Genomic DNA, 27845 nt, shown 5'->3' on the forward strand with positions numbered 1-27845 from the left:
CTACAGTAAGCAGTCTACTAGTCAGACGGCAAGGTCACAAGTACACAGTTATGTTAATTATTATATTCAATTCATATAAAGAACATGTGAAGACTGTTAGTTGTATAATTATTAGTATTATTTTGGTTTATTTTACACTGTTGCTGTTATGGTCTAAAGGTTTGCATAAACCCAGACTCAGTTGTTGAAATCTTAATACTCAGTGTGATGAGGTAGGGCCTCTGAAAGCAATTATGTCATAAGGGTAGAGATGTCATGAAAAGAGTTCATGCTCTTATGAAAGAGACCTCAGAAAGCTCTTTTGTGCTCCTTCTACAGTGTGAGGCTATGCAAAGTGCACAGTAGGCAACCAAGAAAGGCTCTTACCATGCTGCTACCATTGTCCCTTCCTATTGTTTTGTTACTTTGTTACTTTGATATGGTCATGAGAAAAGACAGCCACTTGCCACTCAAGCATGCCAATATCTTTGCCATGTAATTTTTAAAATTTTATATACTTTAGTGTACTGTAATAAGGTATATTCAGTGATTAGTTTATTTACAATAGTCAATGGCAAACCTGTAGTGACTAACATGGCGGAATCTGCAGTCAGAATAAAGTCTTCTGGACTGTAAGTAAGAGTCATGAGAAAAGTAAATTAGTTGACAGCAAAGCAGAGAGGGAAATTCCTGGTAGAAATAAATGAATCAGGCTGGGTGTGCTGGCACATGCCTTTAATATTGGCACTTGTGAGTTGGAGGATAGCCTGGTCTACAAAATGACCAAAGCAACCAGGAAAAATCCCTGTCTCTAAAAAAAAAAAATAAATAAAGGAAGAAAGGAAGAAAATAAGGAAGGAGGGAAGGAAGGAAGGAAGGAAGGAAGGAAGGAAGGAAGAAGGGAGGGAGGGAGGGAGGAAAGGAGGGAGAGAAAGAAAGAGAGAGAGAGAGAGAGAGAGAGAGAGAGAGAGAACAGACGGAAGGAAGGAAGGAAGGAAGGAAGGAAGGAAGGAAGGAAGGAAGGAAGGAAGGAAGGAAGGAAAGAAGGAGAAAAGAGTGATCCAAGTGACTGCTATGGCAACCAGCTACCCTGCACTGTATTGCACTTCATTTTCTCTTGTTTTATTGGATTTTGTGAGTACTCTCTTGTGCTGTTTCTCACCTTCTCACTTTTCCTCACTCTCCTCTCTCAGTTATCTTACAGAAAAATGGAAAGAAAGTGTTCCAGAACAGCTATCCCCATCATCAAGCCTGTGCTCCTGTCTAATGGGTCTTCTGTTAGGGCAAGTCATGAGGTGTGGTTAATGGACTCCAGTGATGAGGTGTGCAGTTGGTGGGCTTTAAGCTCACTCCCAAATGAGAATGTTCTTAAAACCCTCTGCCCATCGTGCTATTCATGGGGTGGAAATTACTATGTTCCCAAAGAGATGAGACTTAGAGAATCCAGGTAAATACTGCCAGTTTTTATTTAATGTATGAAACTATATTTATTTTAAGATTTTAGACATTAAGAAAACATTTCAGCTCTCTAGGAAAACTAAGATTCACATATACTCCTTCCCTTTCTCAGCCTAATTTTCCCAATTGTGAATGTCTTACATTAGTGAAGCATCATCCCTATAACTCACAAGCCAAGGCTGAGTCATCCTTTGGGCTGTAAAGTTCTGTGAGTTTTCCAATGTGTGCAAAGGGCAAAATTTAATGAAGACCTATTTATCATCCTTTTCTTGAACAGCATATACTATTTAAAATTATATCTAAAAACTTATCAAATCTAATAAAGGCCACATGTTTTCTCCTTGATTATTTTCTGTGGCTTTACAGGTGTGCTTATGGCATTTCTTGTGCGGTCTGTCTTTGCTGACTTTAAGGGAGAAAGAATGATCTATTTAATTTTGTTCATTGTTTCAGGGAATATTCAGTTTTCAGAATGTATTGTTTTCATTCCTTTAGCCTTATAGTGAATCTTGAATTTATATAGTGTCAATTTATTGAGTTTGTTTTGATTCAGTACTATGCTGGTTAAGGAAGGGGAGCAGAGAAAAGTGTATAGCTCAATAAAATCAATTAAAAAAAAGAAAATACAGAAAAAAAACCTTTTGGCATTTTATAAACTTTAACTCCAATTACAGGGAATGGAGGTGAGACTCAGCAATTGAGTGCTTACTGGTTCTGCAGATGATCCAAGTTCGGTTCCCATCACCAATGTCAGATGGTGCAAAACCAATTGTAACTCCAGGTGCAGGGGCTATGACACCCTCTTCGCACTACATACATCAGCTTATATGTAGCACACATTGTCTCACATACATACTCAAATGCACATAAATAAAAATTAATCTTTCTTGATAATTCAATTTCAGGTGTTACAAGCTAACCCGACTGATTTTGTTTAGAACTGTTTTAATTCCAGAGGTCAGGAAGAGCTTTATCAGTTATGAGTCTTCTTACTCATGAGGAACATTATTTTCTCTTTGCAATTTACACTCCAATTATTAGTAGTATTTCTTTTTCCAAATAGTTTTGAGTTTTTTCTTTCTGTTTTTTTAAGTTGGAAACTTGGATTGGTGATTTTCTATTTTTCATCTTTCCTAATGCATGTAACCAATGATTTAAACACTCATACTATGACCCGTGACTATTTCAATGAAAATATTCATTTAACTTGGTTCAAAAACTTTTAATTAATATTGAGAGGTCATAATAGACATACATTATCTGAAGATATGTTGTTTAATCTCCTTTTGTTTGCCATCTGTCTTTCTGATTTTGTTAATTTCCAGCTTTTATGTTTTGATTTCAGAGTATATTTTACATGGTTTTCACTTAAAAAAAAAACAAAATGCATTTTATCTCCCCAAATATGGTAAGTCTTGATGACTATCTCAACATGTGAGTTTGTGGGAAAAAAAAAAAAAGATGTTTTGTGCTCTTGTATTTTGAAGTATGTTATAAATGCAATTGGATTGGGGTGATTTTTAATGCCTTTTAGCTCAATGATACACTTCTGATTTTGATTTTTCCTTTGGCTAATCTATCAATTAGCAAAAAGAAATTATTAAAGTATTTAATAGTGAATTTATAAATTTCTTCATTCAATTTATTATTCTTTTACATTTGTCTTATTACCATTTACTGAAATACAATGGCTTATGAAAAATCCCATTTATTTCTGGGGAAAGTACAGGGATATTCTGCTGGGTTATAATTCAAAGTGTCATGTGGATGAAATCCAGGGGCTGACCAGTCTAAGATATTATCTGGAGACTGCTTATAAGTTAATCCCATTTGTTAGCTCATTCACCTCATTCTGACTGGAAGTCAAGGTTGAGGCCCAGGAAAGAATCCAGAATAATTTCATTGGTTATCTTCCTCACATCATTTTAGCTGGAAGTCAAGGTTGCGGCTTGGGGAAGGATGCACTTTCATGATGTTATACTTGTAATCCTGTCCACTTGCTTGAATCTTTAGAGTGAGGTCTCCATTCTCTAGTGATAACAATCAGGAAACTCTCTCTGGTCCTGTGGATGCCAGCATCCATTCTAATGTAGCCTTCTTTAATCTAGCAATTGTTCTTCAAGTCCTTTCCTTGTTCAAAAATCACTGTCCTACTCTTCTTTCACCAGCTAGACAAAGTGTTCTACTCTTAAGTCTTCAGGTGATTATATCACACCTATGTGAATAATATCTCTATCACACAACTCAAATGTATAGCTCAAGGATAGGGGACTTGCCTTGCACACAAGAAGCTGTAAATCCAATACTTAACACAACATCTGATTGAGTTAACAAAATCTCTGTATTAAGGTTAAATAATCATGGAGATTATAATGCACCAAATTTATAGGTTATGAGGTCAAATAGAACATATTGAGTTGGCAATTGAAAAATTCTTCATGTCAAATTATTCAACTACCTTTAAACTTTTTTTATCGTCTGTAATTATTGCCACGTTAATGTCTATGATTATTTAGAATTTTTCCTGTCTTCTTGTGTCCTACTTTTATTTCTAATAAAAGAGAGGAAGCTCTTTAGTACAGAAATAATATACTTAGTAACTGTTGGGCACCAGCTTAGAAGTAATGGACACAGGATGCATAGGCCTATCAAGAAAGAGTCTAATGGAACAGTATTGTAGAATGTAGAACCTTTGAAGGTTGTAAAAGAAGGATCCTGTTAATCTAGTGAGATGGACTTAAAGTTTGAGTTCTAATGAAATGGGACCAAAACTTGGGTGATTTAGACTGTGTGACTATGGAAACAAACACATAATATCAATCATGCTTAGTCATGACAAAGGATTCCAAACTGTATTTAACAAACATTGTTTTTCTTTTAATGAAGGGGAAAACTAGTTCTTCTAGTTTTGAAGCATTGCAATTTATTATTCTCAACACCAGATTTTGATGCCTTTTAAAGGCACATACTCACTAAGGATTATTGTTCCTTCCAGAACAATGGGCATATTATTATTATATAATGGCAATTATTATCCCTGACAATCATCATTGGCCTAGACTTAGCTTTATCTGAAATAGTCATTTCACCTTTATCATCTCTCTACTTTGACTCTATGGATTTGTTTACTTTAAAAGTAAATTTCTTGTATGCAACACATTGTTGAATCTTTCAGAAAATATACACAGAATTTTTAAAGGTTTGTAATATTTTTATTCTCCCTGTTTCTCTTCAATGTGAGTTTTTCTTTTAATTTTTATTTTTGTCTTTTTAAATAATTTATTGTAAGGCAAAAATATTTAGCTCTTAAAAGACAACTTGCTTCCTTAAATTATACTGCATTCATTCACATTCTTTTACATTTTTTTATTTATGGGCATTGGTGTTTTGCCTGCATGAGGGTGTTGGGTGCCATGGAACTGGAGTTACAAACAGCTGTGGGCTTCCATGAGAATTAAACCTAGGTCCTGTGGAAGAAAACCCAGTGCTCTTAACCACTGAGCCATCTCTCCAGCTTCTCATTCATGTTCTTATGTTCACATATAGGAAATATTTTAACAGTCCAGCCTAGTTGGATATAATTTAATTTCCATTTTGGTCAACTTATTTTTTTATATTTGCAAACATTTAAACAGTATGTTCATAATTGTACTGTTTTTCAAATTTATATTTATTTTGTGTGTAGGTATATAATGGATTAAGGCCAGAGGACATCTTTTTTATAATTGGCTTTCTTCAACCTTTATGTGAATCTCAGAAACTGAACTCAAGTCTTCAGGCTACTTTTTAAATTGTTGAATAATTTTACTCATTCCTCTGAGTGTCTTGCCATCCCTATTTAGACATATTTTAAAGTAACAATTTATGATAAATGCAAGGTTGAAGCCCACAGCTTAAAAGAGCTAAGTACAATAGAGTATCATTTTTATGGTAAAAATTTAAGAAAAATAATTCAAGTGTCAGAATGAGAAAAAATGCACACCCAGAGACTGGGAAATGAGGCAGAGCCATGCTGTGGAATTAGTCTCAGGGAGATCAGAAGATGGCCTGTCTTGACCATATGGGAAGTTAACAGCATGAATAGGACTATACAAATGATATGGAAATGTATTAAGTGGTAAGAAATTTAATGATGAGTGAGATGAAGAAGAGGGGGCTATTAAGAGTGGTTCAGGAGGTCAGGATTCAATGATAAATCAAATGCTAATGAATTAGCTAAGTAAACAGAAGCAGAACAGGCTAAAAGTGATACATAATCAGTTTACTAGTGTATATAGTATAGGTGGCAATATATTTCTATTAATATCTGAATTAAATTCTTTCTAAAGTTCATAGAAAAGGTATGGATCAAAAGCTATTTGAAAGCTGTAAGTGCAAAAATAGAGATTCAATCTGTGAAGAACCCCAGAAAAGAAATAGAGGCAAAGATATAAGAAGTTAAAAACCTGTTATTCATTAGAACCTAATTTATAACACTATGGTTACTTTTAATTGACAATAATTAGACTGGGCCATTTTCAGACACTGCACATTTCTAGCAATGATGCTGTTTTGATATATAGACAGAAATCTGTACTGATGACTAAGAATTCAACAGTGCAGCCATACAAGTGATGGTTAAACAACGTGGTTTATAAAACACTTATAAAAGCATTCAAACTTACTCATATCAGAAAGTTGCAGGTACTTGGTGAAAAGATTATATTCAACAAACTTAAAGTTATTTTTGTATTAAGTAGAGACAAGCTGAGCACTCCCTCTAAAATCAAGAATGAGGTGAGGATGCCTACTCTCCTCTGTTAATATAGCGCTTGGAAACCTAGTGGATGCTATGAGAGCCTATGACTCCATCAGGAACTGTAGTTCTGCTGCTCATCACAAGACAAATACCAGATCCCTTAGCATTTTATAGTTCCAGAGTCCTACATGGCCCATATACCTCTTATACTTGATTTCAAGGAAACTGGGACAATCTCATCCATATCTTGTAGTTCAAGAACAGTAACAACCCAGTCTACAAACCCTGTCACACTTTTACACAACCTGTAAATGTATCGAAGTTCTTTTCTTCAATCCATGGCCGAGGTTAGAAGCTAATATCACCCATATTTATTCAGTTGGAACTGGGCAAGGGTGTGGGTGTGGATGCTGTATTTCAAGGACATCTCAGAGGTTCCAGCATCACTGACACTTGCTATGCTAGACCTAAAGAATATCAAATAAATGTCTGGAAGCTCCAGAACTCTAGCCACCAGGATCATACCTTGTAGTAACATTTACATTTGTTCCCATGAAAACTAAAGATGATCTCTTCCACAGGACATGGATCTTGTTGAAAGCCAATGGTGAAAAATTCACTGGTATCATTGTGCTTGTCTCACATGTCCTATAAAAGAATCCCTTCTTGGTTTGTAACCCAGAGACTGCACTTTTCTGTATCACAGGATCTGGAGAAGATAATTCTCTGTTTTCTTCAAAATAGCTTCAGAATGATGGGTATTTAGCAACTGTCACTACCCATTTCTGTCTTGTGGTACTTGGAGACAGTTTTACAGATTGTGTATCAGCGTAACCATGACTGCTGCCATCACATATCCAAGTGCCACAAGTGATTGGTCTGTAGGGCCTGGGGGCATACACATTTAGAAGTCCACATCATCTTAAACAATGGACTACTACATTTATGAGTCACTTCAATCTAGACCATCAAGGCACTCATAGGCTCTTTGTCATTGGTTACACCTAAAGAAATCACATAAACATTAAACTTTGTAAGTTATCCAGAATCAGACAAAGCATTGACTGATACCTTACATCTTATTTAAATGAAAAATTGTCCTCAAAGAAAAGATACTTAATAAAATAAGAGAAGTGTTTCATTATATGCGCATAAGTTATTTCAGAGAAACTAAGATGTATGAAAAGCCAAGGAACTGTGATACCTCCAGTGAGGTACAGATTGATTCTTCAGGAATAGATCACAATTGGAAGAAAATCCATAAAACACATGAAAAAAAAAGAATCAAAATAAGGAAGCTAAAGAAACACAAGAGGATGTGAATAGGTGACACAGTGAAATGAGAAAAACAAAACCAAAAGCAAACAAGCAAAAAAAAAAAATCATGAGCAGGAGAGTCAACATAGAAATTATATCAAGTCATCAGGAATGTATATTTCAGTCTTAAATGTAAAGAAATAGAAGAAACATAAGGAAAAATTTCTAAACTTGGAAGATAGAATAACTAAAGAAAACAACAGAAAAATGAAGGAATAGAACAATTAATATGTAGAAATATTAAAATGTTAAAATAGTACATAGAAATACTAAAATATTTAAGACACCATTAGGAGAACAATTACTTGTATTACAGAAATTCTAGAAGAACACACATACAGAAAGCACTGAGAAATTTAACAGAATGAAAGTTAAAGAGTCCCCACATCTTTGAATTTGGGCACAGATAACCAGATCCAAGGAACTTCAAGGATCCTGACTGCACTCATTCAAAAAAGACCTTCTCCAGAATAGTTTCATATTCAAAATATGAAAGTACAAGACACATAGAACTCTAAAACCAGTGCAAGAAAGATGTCACCTATAAATGAAACTTCTTTAGAATGACAGCAGATTTATCCACAAAATTCACATATGCCAGAAAGGAATGGAATGATACATTAAAACTCTGATGTAAAAAAAAAAAACCTGTCAATCAAGAAATAAGTGTTTTCTAGAAAAGCAAAAACCGACAGAATTCACCACCACAAGACCAGAGTCCTTCACTGGAAATAAGGATGCTAACTACTATTTTGAATATACTACTGAACAAATTCATAGACAAAAAAGTCACAAAAGAAAATAATTAAGTCTTGAAGAAATGGAGATATCTTATAAAACAGAAAAAGAAAACAGCAAAATGACTAAAGGAAGCCTAAATTTATAGATAATAACCTTGAATATAGATGCATGTAGGTCATCAATCAAAATACACAGAGTCAATGAATGAATAACAACAAAAAAAGTGAGGCCTAATTATACAACTATATATCGAAACTCATTCCACTGGCAAAGGCAAGCACAAGTTGAAACTGTTGAAGATAGACAATGCAAAGAAAAATAAAGTGATATGGGTTATAATATGCTAATAAAGCAATCAATGAACAGAATATGTAATAATTATAAACACATATGCACCCAACGCTAGACTATCCAATACATAAAGCAGACACTCATAGACCTAAGAGTAGAGATTCACTACAATGCTAGTTAGTTGGAGACTTTAGCATCTGATTTTCACAGTAAGCAAATAGTTCAAATAGAAAATCAGCAAGTAAGAATTAGGGTTGAATCATACTATAGAATAAAAGGACCTAATAGGTATTTAAAAAACATTTCAACCAACAACACTAGAATATACATTTTCGTTCTTGAGACACAGAATATTCTCCAAAATAGATCATATGTTAGGTACAAATAAATACCAATAGTTTTTTTAAAAGTCATCATATCATGTGTTTTTGCAGGCACAGTAAAATCAATGAAAAGAGAGAAATCAAAAAAAGAGCCACACTGTTATTAAAGATCCATATTATCTTATATCACTATTCAGTCTCCATATCTTACAAGAATAACTTTCAGTTTCCTGAATCTGCTGTATCCTGTAAACCACACTTTTCACCCTATGCTGAACTTGTGACCCCATGATGTCTAGCCACCAGTTTGCCTGATAAACTCCTAAACCTGTGATAGATGACTGCCCTTTTGCCTTGTGAAAACGTGTCTTCCCAGACACTTTGATGAGTCTCCCTCCAAAGGATGCATTGTTGCCCTTATTTTTGTTACCTCTTTTCTAACAGTCAATTAACTCCACAGCTGTTTCCTATCCACCCTTCCCCTTCCTCATAAAAGGAACCTCAAAAGTCAGTGAAGGGTTGCTCTCGAAGATCCCAGTGTAAGGTGAAGCAGCTGTCAATCCAGGCTCTTGTGTGCCTCTGTATGAAGTTTGATTAATGAAGCAGTCATGGAAATGATTTTCCCCCTTGGGTCTAACATAGATCATGTGTTGGGTTACAAATTAAATATCAATAAAACTTTTAAAAAAAGAATCATATCATGTGTCTTTGCAGAGCACAATGAATTAAACTAGAAATCAATTAAAAGAAGATCAATATGTATCATAATCTATAAGACACCTCTTTAATTATGATTTAGTTGTTGTTTATAATGATAAATGAATACATTAAAAGTAAATAGAAAATTTCCAAATAAACACGCTAACAATACACTTCAAAGATTCTAAACTACAAAATAAAGATAAAGTTCATAGAAAATAAACTTAAGAGAAAAATAAATGAAATTATAAACCAAAATAGATCAAATAAATGCATTAATATTTTGAAAATCTATTTTGAAAATATAAACAAAATTGGCAAATGTTTAGTTAGAGACAAAGGGAGAACTAAACCAGTAAAACCAGAAACATAAAAGGAGACCCTAACTGATGCACAGAACTGTGAAGAATATACTGTGAACAACTGTTACAAATAACTGGCACAGCTAAAGAAATGTTCAGAAAGGGAGCAATCTATCATCTATCTATCTATCTATCTATCTATCTATCTATCTATCTATCTATCTATCTATCTATCTATCATCTATCTATCTTTCTATCTATCTATCTATCTATCTATCTATCTATCTATCTATCTATCTAATTTTAAGAAAGGTTTCTGTGTAGCTCTGGCTATCCTGGAATACACTCTGTGGACCAGGGTAGACTCAAACTCAGAGATTCACCTGCCTCTGCCTCCTGAATGCTACAATCCTGGAGAACTAGAATTAGAGATGGTTGCTAGCCATGTGAGTGCTGGGAATCAAACCAGAGGCCTTCTGGAAGAGCAGCCAGTGTTCTGAACCCTTAAATCATCTCTCTACACTCCCTCACCAATAATAATTTAAACATGCAAAATTTTTTGTAACTAGCAATTGAAGAAATGTGAAGTAAAATAAATAGACAGCTCAACATTGAAGAAAGACTGCTTGGTCTTTAGAGGACTGGAATTTGTGTGGCTTACAGTCACCTCTAACTCCAGCTGCAGGGGACAAAATGCCCCATCTGATCTCTGTAGGCACTCAGAAGCACTTACTCCACTCTCATACAGACACATGCAGATAAATATTACCAAAAAGAAATGTGATAAAAGCATCTTTCTTTTTTGAGAATTCTAAACATTAAATGATTTTGCTGAGGAAGAATACCAGATCACAGCAAGCATTTTATATACTCTAGCACTGATGAGGTCTCCCTCAGAAGAAAATCTACTAAGGTCTGTCAAGCCTTTAGCATGCTCTCAGTGACTAAACCTGCTCTGCAGTCTGTTGGTAGTAGCAATTCGTGGTGACTTTCTCTTCTCTTTTCCTCAGGTTAACAAAAACATCTTTAGGATCACACTGCCATGCCATTACTTAGTTGGACCTACTGAGATTTCTCCCGTGCCTTCTCAGTTCTTCTTCATAAGAGTAGCCATGCCTTGCCACCAGGAGTAACATCATTGTAGTTGCTCTGGTTTCTGGCTGAATGTGTTGAAATAACCTACTCTATATTTTCAGGAAAAGATGCGCCATGACTTGGTTACATAAACCTCCTCTGTTAAATTTACAACAGTTTCTTCCCTCAGTCCCCATCTTTACATTTTTTGAATATACACCTTTACTTGTTGACTGCTATTGAAATAATACAATTTATTTCTGTGCACAGGTAATACAATTGAATCAGACGTATATCATCTAGGTGAAAAAGATCAATTTAGAAGCAACATTTAAAGCACTCAATTTCCCAATATCATGAAATAGAAATCGTAAAAAGTACTGTGTGGTGGGTATGCTTTCACTTCCTGTCAGTTGGCAAACAACATAGAACTTTACGTCCCTTTATTCATTAACCACTTTGCATTTTCCCTACCTCTTCCAGAGGCAAAACAATTTTCCAAGGTACCAGTCCACTTCAGTGGATATTAAAGAAGAAGAAAAGAAGACCTTCAACAATGTCTTCTGTCGTAAGAACATTAGGGAAGCATTTTGCTTGGCACATAAGACTTCAGTCTGACGAAAAAGGTAAGTCTACTGATTAAATCAACCTTACATGATAACTTTTACTTTATTGTCTATGTGAAAACTACAAAGAAATGCCATCAGCAACAAACTCCTGCAACAAAGTAGTGATCTTAAAAAGATTGCAAGACACAAGGTTAACTTACAAAAAACAAAAGTCTGTATATACACCAGCAATAAATACATGCAATTTGAAATGAAAGCCAGCATTATTTAGAATCCTGCTATAGTATGGAATATTTCCATATAAGTCTACTGATTATGGATATGGATATGATTTGTATGGAGAAGAGTACAAACTCTGATGAAAGAAACCAAAGAAATACACAGTCGGGTGGTGTGACATCTTATGCTAATGTATAAAAGACTCTGTCTTAAAGATGGGAATTCATCGGCCTCACCAAATAAAATATGTAGATGACATTAGGCATCTTATATAAATACATTACAAGGAAGAATTTGACTCACACTTCTAAGAAAAATAATCAAGTTTGAAAGGCTGAAATATGGGCATGATTGCAGCTACTTACCTCCTTCCTGGACAAGAATCCCAGGGCATCTCTGATTATAGGACTAAATACCAAAAGCATATTCACATTTCCCAGAAGGTGAGAATGCAAGGAAACAAAACAAGCACGTACCAATTCATCGATGCTGACCATCAGCACACTCTCATATGCTTTACCTTCTTTATCTTGAATGTGGCAGTCAGACGATGTGACAGGCAACAGAACAAGAATCAGGGGAGGAATTCCAAAGATATATCTAAAAGAAACTGCACCCAACAGTTAATGAGCCCAAGGTAGATGCCACAACATGTTACACGAGATTATGTTTTACAGCTGTAATGAACACCTATATCTAATAATTTTAAACATACATCTCAATTCTGGCATAGCACAGAAAGATCTATAAAAATGAAACAGAGACAGCTAACCCGAGCTAGCAGAAGCTCATGGACCCTGGACCAACAGCTGGGGATCATGCATGGGACCAAACTAGGCCCTATGAATGTGGGTGACAGTTATATGGCTTGGTTTGTTGTGGGGAGGGCAGGGGGGACCCTGGTGGTGGGACCAGGACTTATCCTGGGTTCATGAACTGCCTTTTTGGAGCCTATTCCCTATGGTGAGATACCTTGCTCAGCCTTGAAGCAGGAGGGAGGAACTTGGGTCTGCTCCAACTTGGTATGACAGACTTTGTTGAGTCCCCAAAGGAAGCCTTACCCCCTTTGAGGAGTGGATGTAGGGTGGGATGGGGAGGAAGTAGGGGGCAGAAGAAGCAAAGGGATGGGGAAATGGGATTGGTATGTAAAATGAAAAAAATTTACATAAACATCTCCTCCCCCCTATATATATAATAAAATTTTCTGACAAGGGAAATCAAAGACTTCTGAAAGATATTCAGTAGGGGAGAGTGTGACAGTTTTGTCAGTTGGATTTGTAGCAAACATGCTGAAAAGTCACACATTATTTAAAATACATGAAAGACGTCATATGAATGCTTATTTATACCGAACTATAGCCCTCATGAAGGCAAATCCAGTTCTTCTCTGGAGAAAGTGATGTGGGTGGTACCTCTCTGCTTCTGCACTATGGTGGTTCATTATTTGTAATGATGAATCTTAGAGAACTTTAACTTCCTCAAACTCTGATCTTCTCCATATTTTATAATTTTACACATATATTTTCACAAAGACTTAGATTCTGTTCAGGAATGCTGTCTCTTAATTCTTTTCATGGTAGGAATATCTCAAGCAATAGACTCATGCTTTTCTCAGCTGATGGTTTATGATTGCTTTTTGTAAGACTTGACAATTAGAGACAACTGTCCAATCAAAAGGAATGAAATTTCAAATCACCTGGGGTAAATAATTAAGATGCAAACCAAGTGGTACCTAGAAACATTAGAACCAACCTATTTATTCATGAGTCTGCACATCTTGCTTTCATAGCTCCATGAACTTGGTTGTGTTAATGACATACTTACCATGCAACATCAAATAGCATTATAACATGTAGTGCTCAGCATTATATGTGCATCTTCTCTGTTTGTCTAAACAATGTTTTTCTAAACCCAAGGAACTGACATTGACAGCAGCCTAACAACTGTAAAGTACTCCATAAATATGTCATATATTATACTATTGTCCAATGATATTTAAAAGTCAGAAGTGTTCACCATAAATTACAATCTAACTGACTCATTTTTTTTTTTTAACAAATAGAGAAAATGGGCTTGGTAGAAGTTCTGGTAACTCATAGAACCTCAACCATAGACAAAGAACTACAGACAACTAAGGCATGTTAAGTACAGTCAAGAGCCTACACCCCTGAATTGGTTATCCATTACAAAGTCATTAACCCTGAAAAATTATATATACAAGTGACATTATACAGAATGAGTAGGTTGTATTTACATATTTATAAATCTCTCTCTCCTCCATTTCCTTCTTTCTCCGCCTTCTCCCATATGTGTGTATGTGAATGAAATAACAAAGAAAATAAGGCCATGAATTTGAAGGCGCATAATGGGGGTAAATAGGAGAGATTGAAGGGTGGAAAGGGAAGAATGGAAATGATGTAATCATATTTTAATTCCAAACCCCATAACTCATAGCTTCCCATATTTATATAAAACTAAAACTTGATAGACTCAAAAAATAATCCAGGAATGGACATAAAATCTATTCAAAATTCTCCACTAAATAATTCATTTCAGATCAAAGATTATGATCCTAGGTGCTTTTAATTGGACTGTCTGTCCATCTATCTACCTTCTTATGTATCTATCAAGATGATAATCTATTTATATATGTATAGATATAAGTATATGCTACATATTTTATTATATATAACAAAAGAGAGACCTTCAAGTCAGCCTACTTTTTGTAGCACACAAACAATGGTTGCTAAGATTAGATGTTAACCTGAGTCTTCTACTTCATTGAGATTTGATTTTAAAATGCCCACAGTCACTTGATAGCATATTATCACACTGGTATTCTGATTGAAAGCCACTTCCCCACAGTATCAAACATCTACTCTTCTCCTATTACCCTTTGCCAGCCAGGATACACACTGATCAATTATTAACACATTTTATCATATCTATATAAGTTTTTATAGCAACATGCTGTTTATTTCATTCTTGGCCTTGGCTTTGGGAGGAATAGACAGAGGAAAGAGATAGGGGATGTCATTTGAACTCAAAGAAGAGTGTGATGATGTTATTAATAAAGAGATTAATTTGCATCTATACTTAAATCTTATTTCAAAAGTCAATTTTCTGTGCTTTAGTAAGTTACTTTGTTTTACTTTATAAGATTACCAGTTTTCTTCTTCATGCCAGTTTTCAATAATACTATACTTCATATGGACTTATAGTTCACTGGACAGCATTTTGTCAATGCTCTATAGTGTTGGTTTGGTGGAATACTTTTTGCACATGTGTGCTACATGAAAATTTCAATTATAAAACTATTCTTAAAATACAATTCATCTCCTGAAGATCCTAACAATTAAGCAAGGTAGTTATTCACAGACCATGGAGACTTTAAAATATAGATAATTGGGGGTTTTGTCTTGATCTGACAATGGACTAAGTGACTGACTAAATAGCTGAATTACATTTAAACTTCCTATACCTAATCTCAAACTTTCAATGATCTGTTAATGTATCTCTCTTCTTTCTCATCTCTCAAACACTTTAACTTTTCAGATTCTATTTTATAATCCAAGTAGAGAAACCCTTCACATTTAAATCGCCCCAGGCATAATTTCATAAACAAAAGGGCCCAAGATGCCTATCTCATAGGTTCCTGGCTCTATCCTCAATAGTGTGTACTTTCTTCTGTAATTCCAGTTGTTTCTTCCAAATACATGCACAGTCACAAATTAAGATTTTTCTGATTTGAGGGTGTTTCTAACACTATTGTCTCAATGGGAAAGGAATTCAATATTTGCCATATCTTGCTTCTTTTTGTTTCATAGCACACTTCTAAGCCTGAACTTCTCATTAGGTCACAGATAAGACAAACTGGAGCAACAATACAAGACATGCATTGGCTTGTAGGATTGTCTTGAAATCTCCCGAAGGGTTTGAAACTGGAGAATTTGTTTTCAGTAGGGAATATGGTTAAACCAGAATGATAGCTGTCGAAAAATTCTTGTTGGTTTTTAATGTAAGCCAAATAATACATTCGATCTCCAGCTGCTTAAGTTATGAGGTCAAAGTGAACATAAATAAATTGGCTTCTTCAGTCCATCATATCCAGTCATTTATCAGTTTCCTTAATTGTTACTTTTATTTTTTGAGATTGCAAAATAATTTTATTTCTCTCATCCATTTCATACCCCAAACCTTTGTATATACCCTTCCTTACTCTATTTCAAATTCATGACTTCTTTCCTCATTGTTGTTATCTATGTTTGTGTATACATATATATTCCTAAAAACATAAACACTACCTGCTCAGTCTGTATAATCTTACTTGCGTATATATTTTCCAGGCTGACCACTGGGATAAACAATTGGCATGCTTTTCCCTGGGGAAGACAATTTCTCCCACACTCAGCATTTTCTGGATGCCTGCAATCCTTTGTCTAGGGTTGAGGCCTTGGGGGCTTTTCCCATCCACTTTAAGGAGTGTTCATTGAATGTTCTTTTGTAAGTCTATTTAAACAGAGAATTCAGTTCTACAGCCACTTTGTGATGTTCATGCATACAGGTCATTCACATTTTACAGTGAAGAATCTGGAGCCCAGAGAACATTTCTCCAAGATAGTGTTCCTAGGAGAAATCAGGATTTACATCTGACATGCTCAGGTTGACTTGTCTGGGAATCCAGCTTTCAGCTACTCAATGAACTTCCTATAACTGCATGTACAGATAGTCAAAAGAAGTAAAAAAAAATAGTTTTTTCTGCATGAACATCACCAAGGTACTTCCTGATGAAGCTCTGAAACTACAGCATCTGGTCCCATTTCAAGGAAAACGGTAACTATTTGGACATAGAATAAACTTATTTGTCAAGAGTCAGGATAAAAACACTTCATACCTGTGGGCCATGCACATTGGTTCTATGAAAGAACTTTCCATTTTTATTTTAGATATATATGCAGTGATGTGAAATTTCTAATTCTCCTTTTGAGCTCTTGAAGCTTCCTACTCATTCCTAGTCATTCTGTGTTTCTCATGATTGCACTTTATTAGCAAATAAAATGTATAATAAAATTCTTAAGTGAGGCAGCACAACTGTAGGTCAAATAGTGAATCTTCATTTACTTACTGCCCAAAAAAGCGGTAGAAAGAAAGACCAGCACAGCACACAGCCTAAATGGAGCTTAAGCTCCTTCCTAGGGGATGCATTTTGGGACAAAAATGAAGCAAGCCACTCACTTTAACTCATGAATTAAAGATTTTCATATTCTGTGTACTCACACCATATGATGCTTGACTAATTAATGACTAAATTAAGCCTCCATATTTAAATTATATACCTTTGCTTTCTTTTGTCCTTTTATCTCCCCAGATCATACGTTAGTCAAGGGTTAAAGTCAGGAGTTAAAAGAAGCGATTTCAGAACCAGGGGCATTGTAAAGGAAACAGGGACATTCTTTCTGGTTGTAATTAAACTCCTGGACGCACCCTCACAAAGAGTACTTCCATGCTTCCTTGCATAGTCTCTCCGGTCTCCACACCTCTTATTTGGTTTCTGACAACTATTCCATTATGCCCAGTTCCTGGTTCTCTAATACCTAAAAGATGGGAAATAATAGGACCCAAAGGAGTGGCCTGGAAAGAAACGACACAGAGCTTCGGAAGGAATACCACTGGGCAGGCTCCCTGCTCCGGCACCCTAGCAGGTTCTAGGAAGTATTTACTGGAAAACATTTCCTCGAGTAGATCCTCTCTCCTCACATTCCATTCTGTTCTCATCTATGCTTTTTTTCAGCATTTGTTTATTTATTTTAGTTCTAGCTACAAGTGGATTCCAGCCACTGTCAATTCTGCTTTTGTCCATTTAAAGTCCTTACTTATTTCAAGCAAATGCAAAGCTGTTATACTGATCAAGGTGCTAAGAATTTGTACTCATAGATACTTATAGTCCTATCTCCCTTTTGTAGCAAATATGTGTGTGTGTGTGTGTGTGTGGGGGGGGGGATCTGGCTTTTTACAATTCCCAGCCGCAGGACTTGTGTTCCCAGTAAACAACGCAACATACAGCCCGGGTCGGAAACTCCCAGAATTACTGAGGGGAGAAGAGGGGGTTTTCCAGTGATCTGTCCTTTAGGGTTTAAAAGCGCATCCTCGGGAGCGACTCTTTCATTCTGCATGAAGTTGTGAGCTACCAGAGCCCAGCGACTCCCTGAACACAGGCAGCCTGTGAGTAACTTTGCGCTGTCAGGAAACGGGGAAGGGCTGCTTGGGCATGTCGCTGACTAGGGACAGAGTGTGACTGTTAGCTACTGACTACTGAGACCTGATGCAGGCGGCCACCACGGGGCGACTCCTACTCTGAGTCTCTGGGTCCGGGGATCAAAAGCCGGCGTCAGGAAGGGCTCCTCCCCGCCTGCCCCGGGCTGTACGCCCAGGTGCCAATGTCTCTGGGCCACCGAGCTCAGCGCGGGTAGTAGTTGACCATGGGAGAGGCCGTGCTCCCAGCCGGTCCAAAGTGCAAGGCCGGGCTATTCCCGGACGTGCGGGGGCGGGTTGCGCGTCCCGGAGTGTCCCAGAGTCCCCGGCGCGCTAGGCGCACCTACGTGCGCACCGGAGAGCAGCGCTTACCATGGAACATGGTCTGCGGGAGGTGGGTGTAGTCATGATGACTGGGACTGCAGCAGGAGCGAGCTCTCAACACCCATAATCACGCCCTGGACCCCGGTCATCCGCCGAGTGGCCGCACGCCGGTACTGGGCAGGACAGTCTCGGCAGCTGTCTCCTCTCACCCACGCCGCGCCTAGTCCAACCATCCCAGGAGAGGCCGCATGCATCACCCGCTGGCCAGGCGCTCTGACTTTGCCAGAACTTCCGTAGGCTCTGCCGGCAGAGTAGGCAGGGTACTTTCAGTTTCTACTTTGCGCTGGGTCTTCAGGTTCAATGTTTGGGTTTTATACCCTTAGCGTCTTCTCCATGCACCTGGACCAGGATCAGTGGTCGCTGCAAATTTCGAAAGTACTTCAGGAGAAGCCAGCTGGCCTTCTGGATCAGAGAGATTCGGCTAAAAGGCTTTCCAAATGACTTCTAACCGCTTTGGCAAGCCTGGGAGACTGGGAGCTAAAACCATCGGTTGATAATATGTCCACAGAAGCCGCAAAAGTGCAGCAGTGTGAAGGCTCGCTATTGCAAGTCAGTTCCACTGAGGAGGCGTAGCTGCTTCTGCCGCTGATGTGGCGGACGTTGCCAAGTCATCTTAAAAAAAAAAAAAAAGGAAGTGAAGAACGATTAAGAGGGTCACGCCCTCTGCCCCTCCAAGCTCTCTAACTAGTTTCTTTCCTTCTTGTCTTCTGTGCAATGCACCTGCTCAGGTGAGACTTTAAAGAAAAATAATTCTTGTGAGCTCACCTAGTATAGTTGGTCAGTGGTATTTTAGAAAATTAAAACTCATTAGGTAGGGGGCGTAGAAGTTACTCATAGTAACTGCTAACTAACCCCCACAGGTGCGTTTACCTGACAGACTAATAAACTATCTATCTTGATTGCTTTATTGAAAAAAAAATTTGTAGTAGGTGTGAATCACCAAGGTGATTCCTAATTTACTGCTGTTTCTCATAAGCAGCAGAGACCTTGCTCAGGTGAAGGTGGGTAGAGCAAACCAACAGCAGGAAAGATCAGAGATCTCGCTGATGGCTCCCATTTATCTAGCATCTGATCTATGCCAGTACTGTGGTGAGCATTTTACATGTACTGTGGCATTCGAAGCTTTCTGTGAGGCATGCCATTTTCTTATCTGCAGTTCAAAGACAGATGTGGGAACAGAGGCTTCCTTGAACAGAGCTATGTTAACACAGTTGGCCTAATCAGGACAAAATCCTTCTGCAGGCTGGCTTCAAAGTCAGCTTCCATCCTCCCCTGTGTAAGAAAAGTCCACGAATCCTGCGGTGTAGACACTAGGATACTTAGAAGGAAGGTGATTTTGGAGTTCTGGGTATGCCCTTAAGTCTTTAAGGAATCTTGGGAAGGTTTGTGGTTCCTAAACTGACATCTGAACAAGATCAGACTCGGAGCTGGTACAGAGAGAGCTTCAAACTCTCTTGTGGTGTAACAGTGAAAAGGGACCGGCTCTGTGCGAGAGTGTGAAATGAAGAGGTTCAAGCCGGGCGCTTGGCTGTGCCTTCTGCTGGTACTCTGTCGACCCGTGCTGTTAGTGCTCTTCCTGAATTAATGTTACCAGGTGACTACAGAGGCTGCTTAGGGAGGTTTCCACAGTCTCTCTGGCCTACAACAGCCCTTTCATCCTCTCATAGCATCGGGGAATTTGAGAGCACCTACCATTTTTATTAACCTAATATTTTTATTGATTATTTGGAAATTTCACATAATACACCCTGATCATTCTTCCTTGTCACGGCTCCCTGTTTCTGCATTCCTTCATGAGTTGGGCCCTGTTCTCTTGGGTCCTGACTCATCTTCACTGCAGCCACTGGCCTTTTCTCCCTGTTCCCCAGACAGCTCCCCTCCATTGAGACGGTTTACCTGGGATATGACTAGAATCCAATATTGCCATGGGACAAGAACTATGCGGTGAGAAAATGCTTCAAGGAAGGACAATAAAGATGTCCACAAAAGCAGGCAGAGAAATCAAGGAAAACAGGGGAGAGATGGCAAATGAAATCAGGAAACCAGGCCGAGTGGGAAGACTCACGCACTTCCAAAAATGTCACTGATACTTCGGAAGTAGAAAAAGAAGAAGTTGCAGCTACTGTTAAAGATTAATTCCATAAACATGCCCAGGTCTGTGATAAAAATATGCAACTCCCTGGCCCTGGGGTTGAAGCAGTAACAAGCTGCTCTTGTTCTGAGCCCCCGCCCTCCACCCCCACCTGCCTCTTATGCTGTTGGACTTTTGGGGGTAGAGTCAAAGAATGTCTATCAACAATGAACCAAAGGGGAAATCCTTTTCCTTCCTGGTGCAGTCACCAGAAAGACGGACAGAACAAGACTGGTTTGTAGACGAATCCTGAGGAGAAGGAGGTGAAAACAGAGGGCCAGGAGAGGAAAATCACTTTTTTTTTTTATAGGACTCTGTCTGTTCCTAAGTGTTAAGAGTGTCTTCTGAAGAAAATATTTTGAAAGCATTTGGAATTTTAAAGGTTATTTTTAATGAACACTATTGAACCATATCATATTATAAGAGGATTCCGAGAAAATTAAGTGTCATTTTGAAAGAATCAATACAGATTCCTAAATCAGTTGTTTGCTTTATAGTGTAGACTGAACATACTGATGGGAAAGAATAACTGTTTTATGAAGTTTTAGAATATTGATGATGGAATAAGTGAAGCAGGAAGCCAGGCCTGGTGGTGCAGACCTGTCATCCCAGCCACTCAAGAGTCGAAGGCAGGAGAAATAAATTTTCAGTTCCTGCTTTGTAAAATTAGTGAGATCATGTCTTTAAAAATAACAGAGTGAAAACAAGACTGGGGATATAGCTCCAATATTGAGGGTTTGTTTAATTTGCATGAACCCCTAGGCTCCATCCCCAAAATCATAAGAAGAAGGAGGAGAAGAAGAGAAGAAATAAGACAGTTATAAAAAATGATTAACACTGAGTAATAGGAAATACTAAAATAAATGATAGGATGCTGACTTAAGAGAGAAAATTATTAAGGTTAGCAAATGTCTTTTTAACTTTTACACTTTACAATCATTAATCAAATAGTCAATTATTAATCTCTCTGTTGCCCAGGCCTGCCTTGAACGGGCACTCACTCTTTAAGCCTCCTGACTATTGAGATTCTATGCATATACCAACATTCACAGTGAAAATTTACTTTTTTGACTAATTATCTATACTCATTTTCCTGACCATATAGGATATCTATCTATCTATCTATCTATCTATCTATCTATCTATCTATCTATCATCTATCTATCCACCTATCTATCTGCATATCTGTGCTCTATGAGATCTAAACTCTTATGTTGTTCAAGGGAATTTGCTGAAGTTTCTATGACTTAATATTTGAGGCAAAAAGATTAAAATAGTAAATATTTCAAACACACACAGATGCATAGCTTCTGGAACCTATTTTTTTTGTTGTTGTTGTTTTTGTTTGTTTGTTTGTTTGTTTTTTCAAGACAGGATTTCTCTGTGTAGCTTTGGTGCCTGTCCTGGAGGTAGCCCTTGTAGACCAGGCTGGCCTCAAACTCAGTGAGATCCACATGCCTCTTATGCTTCCCGATTGCTGGGATAAAAGGCGTGAATCACCACTGCTTGACTGGGACCTATGTTTTGAGAAATCCATTCTTGGTCTACTGTTATGGTCATAGATAATTTGAACTGTATCTGGACAAGGAGACTCCTGACTTTTTCTTGAGCTTCATGAATTTAGAGGCTGAGTTGACGATGCTCACATGAATAGTAATGAATGTCTTTAAGGTGGCTTTATATGGAAAAAGAAATGATGTCAAATGTGTCATTTAAAAACTCAGTGTGTTATAAGAAATAAAATAAGACACTATTTTAACCAGGGAGTAAAAGAGTCTAAGACCATTTTGTTGTGAAATGAGTGTACAAGAGTTAATCCACCTTTTCAAGAGGAAAACCGCAATAATTTCCTGACCTATAATTTAAAATCAGATATACATTTTATGTATTTGCACGGAATGAATTTTGGACATTAGAAAATGGTATTTGAGCCTCTATTTGTGTCGTAACTTTTTCTTGTTACATTCCTGAATAAATCATAAATTGACAATGCTACTACATTTAGATTTGATAATATTCAGTTTGGAATTTCTAATCATACTCATAACCGGGATATATTTGTTCTTTACATCACTTGTGAGATTCAGCTAATTTTATCAGATTTTAACAATAGCACAAAGGGAGCTGTAAACTGTGTTTTCTAAAACTCTGTAAAAATGTCCCATGAAACTATTCAAATTTTGGAAGACATACTGGAGTTCGAGAATAAACATATTTAGTTAAATGGAATGAAGTTCAAGGATAGGGCCAAAGACTCTGCTTTGGCCACACAAGACTGAAAAATGAATAGTTTTTTTTTTTTTTTTTCTGAAGTTTCAGTTAGAAATGAGGAACTCTGCTGTTGAGAATCTCAGGGATTATTAGAGCCATGGGAACAAAATGAAGTTCATGAGTGTAGATGCTAAAACACTGAAGTCATAACACATGTGGGGAAAGACCTAGTGCCGCAGTCTCTGCCAAGTAAATGGGGGAACAAAATGTGTGCCCACCAACAAAGCCAACACAATGGCAGCAAAGTAGGAAAGTAAGAACTTCATAAAGCAAAGGAGGATGCCTTTTCAAATTAGTAATAAGTATCTTCCAAATCCACAGAGTGTGAGAAAGAGGGGGATCGGAGCACATGTCCCCTTGTTCTGCTTCATCCTGAAGACAGCCACACAAATGGAGCAGTGTAGGTCTACTCAGAGGGCATGGAAGTGAGGGAATAGAGTGGGGAAATTTTCAGAGATGTTTGGTAATGATGAAAACAGCGGCCCCAGATTTCACAAATGGACGCAGGGGAAGTTTTCAGTTTTGAGACGTGTCGAAGCATATCTGCATATTAAATGGCAAAATTAGGTTCTGCAATAGTGGGAAGAATGGACTTGAGAAACTAAACTTACCCGATACTTTTCCTACCCTCCAGCTTAATTTCAGACTTTTATAATTTTCAACAATAGAATCTGCTATGTAACAATAGTTTTACAACACTTTGAAATATCCCCTGAACACTCAGATACTGTAGGCACAGGTATTACTTGGTCAATTATTGCTCATGTTACCTTTTAGAAAGAGTTGCCATAGAGTAAGAAGTTTGTTTTACTTAGTTCATTTGTGTGCTAATGAATATGTCTTTGAGAGTTGGGGCTTTTACAATATCTGTAGATCTGGGAAGGGATTATGCCTTAAACCTCTGCCTTTTATAAGGCTAGTCAATGAAATTGTTCCTAAAACAATTTTTCCTTGGAAGGAGTTTGAAGAATACAGAAAATGTGTTGCTTAAAGCACTCAGTGACTTCCTTCTGCACTGCCCAGCTGTTTGAAGATATCGTGCTGTTGTGCACTCTCGGATAACCGCTGCAATTCCAGTCAGTCTAGAGTCCTTTGAGTCAGTAGATTGCTTCCAGAATCACATGCTTTACCCATTTATCTCTGTGGGTAAAGGGAGAACTTAGTTGAACAAGTCTTGACCTGCTTTGATCACAGAGATCAGAACTCTGAGTGAAGTTATGCTAATATATAGGAATGTTAGAATCCCAACTACTGACTGGCAATTATATGCCTAAGATTCTGGTACAAGTCAGTCCTCACACTTAGCAGAAATTTAAATATTCTCTATTATGGAATGCTATCTCATTTAAATACTTTTATTGTCACATTAGAGGTTAGCTTGATTTTCTTCTCTTTTCATTACACCAGGTTTATTCCAAAATATTTGTCGTTACTTTAGATTCTTGGGATAATCACGACCTCTTATATGTGATGTGGATGGCAATAATGACATTAGTAAAGCAGTCTAGAGAGATATTGTACCTCCATAAGTTCTTAGGTTCTGCCGTCACACTACGATATGTGTCAGTTATCTGGCACCCTAACTGCCATGGATGTAAGAACTCCAAAAAACTGAATTTTCAAGAGACAAAAATACTAAGTGATTGAAGCTTTTGTGACAGAAAATGATTTCTATAGGCAGATAGTAGGGCATGACATCATGCTGGAATATTATGTCCTTTGAAGAGGAAAATGATTTCTATAGACAGATAGTAGGGCATGATATAATGCTGGAATATTATGTCCTATGAAGAGGTAATTGTTTACTTTGATTTCCTGTGTCTTTAATTAAATTAGTAATTATCTTGATATTTTACTAGAAGATTTTTAGTCATGTCTCTTCCTTTATATATGTTGTGGTGTGTGTGTGTGTGTGTGTGTGTGTGTGTGTGTGTGTGATTTGCTTCCTTTAAAGTGTTAACTTGTATACCTTTTATTCTCTAAATCCTTTATTGCAATCTAGGGCTACAGGGATGGCCATCAGGTAAATTCTTGATGTGAAAGTCTGAGAACCTGAGCTAGGGTTCGTAGATAATGGTGGCCTGTGTCCAGTGCTTCTGTGATGAGAAAGGAGACAGGGACAGGAGAATCCCTTGGAAGCTTATGAGCCAGCTAGCCTGGCTGTGTACATATGGAGACAGCAAGAGAGTGCCTCAGGAAAGGCGGGAGCCAGGCACTGACAGCTCAGGGCCTCTAGTCTCCACAAGCGCTGTCACATAGCATATCCCCCCACACACTTACTCATACACCCAAACACACACATGAAGATAAATTTTAAATAATTTGTTTGTCAAAAGTGAGGTCTCAACTTGGTGGGGCAGGCTGGGCACTGGATGCAGGTTGGGGGCAGGACTGAAAAAAAGAAAAGAAATTAATATTATTATTAAAAAATAAGAAAAATTAAAAAACAGATCTCTTTAATGGTAATTGTAAACTAAACCAAATTACTAAATTTCTAAAACAAATTTTATGAAAATTTGAAGCCATTTACCAAAAACAAATATTTTGCTTTCTTCATAATCATCTACTTGATTTATGTGAGCTTTTATATACCTATCTTCTGGTTTATTTACATGGCTGTATGTCCTAAAATTAGACTAAAACAATTAAATGGCAAATAAATCAAACATTATTGTGTGTACTTGTTTATTGAACAGGCAAGAATAATCCAAAGCTCATGACTACAGGCATTTGCCAGCATTTGCTAGTGCTAGCCCTTTTTTAAGCCAATGATTCTGAAAATAAAGCCTAAATGTAACCAAACCAAATAAAAAACAACAAAATAGAGGATTCTTAAGAACTTAAAAAGAAAAAAACTAAAAAAAGAAAAGTTCTTAGTATCTACGAAACCGTTGACGTCAGTCTAGTTAAATTCTCAGTTTTGTAGCTGGTATTTCAATCTGGGCAGGAGCTACAGCATTCGTTTATGACTTTAATAGTCCCAGGATCATTTTTTAAAATCTTTTGTCTTATGACCTGGATTAGATTTGGTACAATTATTTCTTTATTATTATTATTTTAAATGAGATCTTTGTTGAATTTCAACTTGCCAAAAGAGATAAACTCCATGACGAACCCGTTCTTGAAAGCAAACCTTTTTAGTATCTGTCTTCTAGCTATTTCCCTTCTTGAGGTGCAGCTAATTCAATGCAGCATATCAGCAGATGGAATTAACTGGAACTTTGCTCCCCCATGGAAAAACAGCAACTTAAACAGTAATGCATTTCTGAGGGACCCTCTTGCCAAGGATCTGGTCTCTCCTACTTCCACTGAAGTGCAGAAACAGGCTGTCTGTACTCTCGTTGTGCTGATAGTGCTTAGCAATAAAGACCACACAGCAAAGACACACACCGTTGATGTTACACCTTTCATTGGCCTGTGAATTCCTTGACAACTCTAAATATACTACAACTATACAAGGGACTTCAGTCATCTTGTGTTTCGTTTATTAGGTTCATTTCTGTTTGGGAATAAAGATAGACTATCATTTGCCTGTCCTTTCTGGCCCTTTGAATTCAACACAGCTAACCAAATAATACTATGTGCCATGCAATATTCCAGGTGAGCAACTACTTCAGTGTACAATAAAGAAAAATAAATTCTGCTTGATTGTATTCACTTAAGGGTTAAATATTGCAACAAAATTTAACCACAGAATCAATGCAGGCCCCATTTACCTTTAATTTATAGATTAAGTAATATTAAAGGCCAAAAATGTCAAAGTGCTCACAAAATTTCTGTGAATTCCCCATGATTTAGATTTTCAGGTTGCACTTTTTAAATTTTCACTATTTAAAATGTGAAACTTTATTACCTTGATTTAATGAACATTCTGATACCATATTGCACATCACCCCCATAAAAGTATATATTAACCCAAAGAAGATCACATTCCATATAATGGTTCCACAGTCTGCTGTGTTTGGCCGTGAGTCTCCAGATTGCTGCTTCATGTTGATTTCTGTTCTTATTTGAAAGAATCCACGTAATAAAAGTAGATCTCAGTATTCTCACTACATTGGTCTTTGGTTTTTGTTAGGGCTTACTAGACTCTTCTGTCATATACTGGTTTTTTCACTTAATTTTCATGAAGTCATAACTTTCTTCCTCTGGAAATATTGGCTTTATCTCAATTACTTATATTCTGTTGTACATATTTAACACTAGATGCTTATACAGCTCTTATAGAATATAAATACAAATAGGATTTGAAACCATAACTTCTAAGGGAAGTTGAAATTATGTTTAACATTTTTATTTATTTCTTGTAGCATCCTCCAAAAGACATATGCAATATGAAAATGCTCTATTCTAAAGTGACTTAAATGACAATATTTCCTTTAATGGTTATTTAATCAGTTGCATGATTGGGCTCTTTTGTTTCAAACATACTTATTTAAAATGCGAGTTACACAGAAATGCAGGCAGCAGAAGTTTTGTGTGAAAAGTTCCTCCTGCTTTGCATTTTTGAGCCCAGTTTGCCAATACTTCTCCATATGTGAATATAAATATCTTTTTTGTGACTAGTTATATGTCTTGTAGAGGACCAAGAATTTTTAAACTAACACTTTATTTACAGAGCAGTTAGTTTGGATACAGTCTTGTAAATCGTGTTTGATGCTTTTTTTTTTTACATGATTATACTCAACATGAATGAAGCATGTTATTCTTTTTTGAGTTCCTACCTTTCATTTCCATTAATGTCACATTCCTAAACTATTCCAATTTTATACTTCTATGTTTTTTTGTTTCTTTATGTTTTTCTGTCTGCCTATCCACTATCATGTTTCCATTTGGCAGGGCTGCTTTTATCACCATACTTGAATGATTCCCTTTCTGTGTCACATGATGCACCCTGATGTCTTTAACCACAGCCTTACATGTAAGCTACCTTCTGCATTTCCAGGTTAGCCATCCATGGGTGGTTCCAACGAGCTAGGGTGTGTTATGCTTAGACATCCCAGAGAGTTCCAAAGCTCACCACATACAAACATGCACTCTGCCGATCTCCTTCTCCACACTCTATACCCTCCCCGAGTGTGTACTTCAGCTCCAGTT

The 27845-nt window shown here is 37.1% G+C and overlaps 1 protein-coding gene across 1 annotated transcript in view; it reads right to left on the reverse strand.

Moving 5' to 3' along the window:
• The window catches only part of Il7 (interleukin 7), a 38439-nt gene extending 20093 nt beyond the window's left edge, over positions 1-18346 (reverse strand). The window contains exons 1-2 of the mRNA XM_057790814.1: positions 18335-18346; positions 12187-12320 (exon numbers count right to left, since the gene is read on the reverse strand). Coding sequence (XP_057646797.1) covers positions 12187-12320; positions 18335-18344 — 144 coding nt within the window. The 5' untranslated portion in view covers positions 18345-18346. The remainder of the gene's footprint in view (positions 1-12186; positions 12321-18334) is intronic.
• Between the last annotated feature and the right edge of the window lie 9499 nt (positions 18347-27845).

Source organism: Chionomys nivalis, chromosome 16, assembly GCF_950005125.1.
Source record: "Chionomys nivalis chromosome 16, mChiNiv1.1, whole genome shotgun sequence".
NCBI classification, from domain to species: Eukaryota; Metazoa; Chordata; class Mammalia; order Rodentia; family Cricetidae; genus Chionomys; species Chionomys nivalis.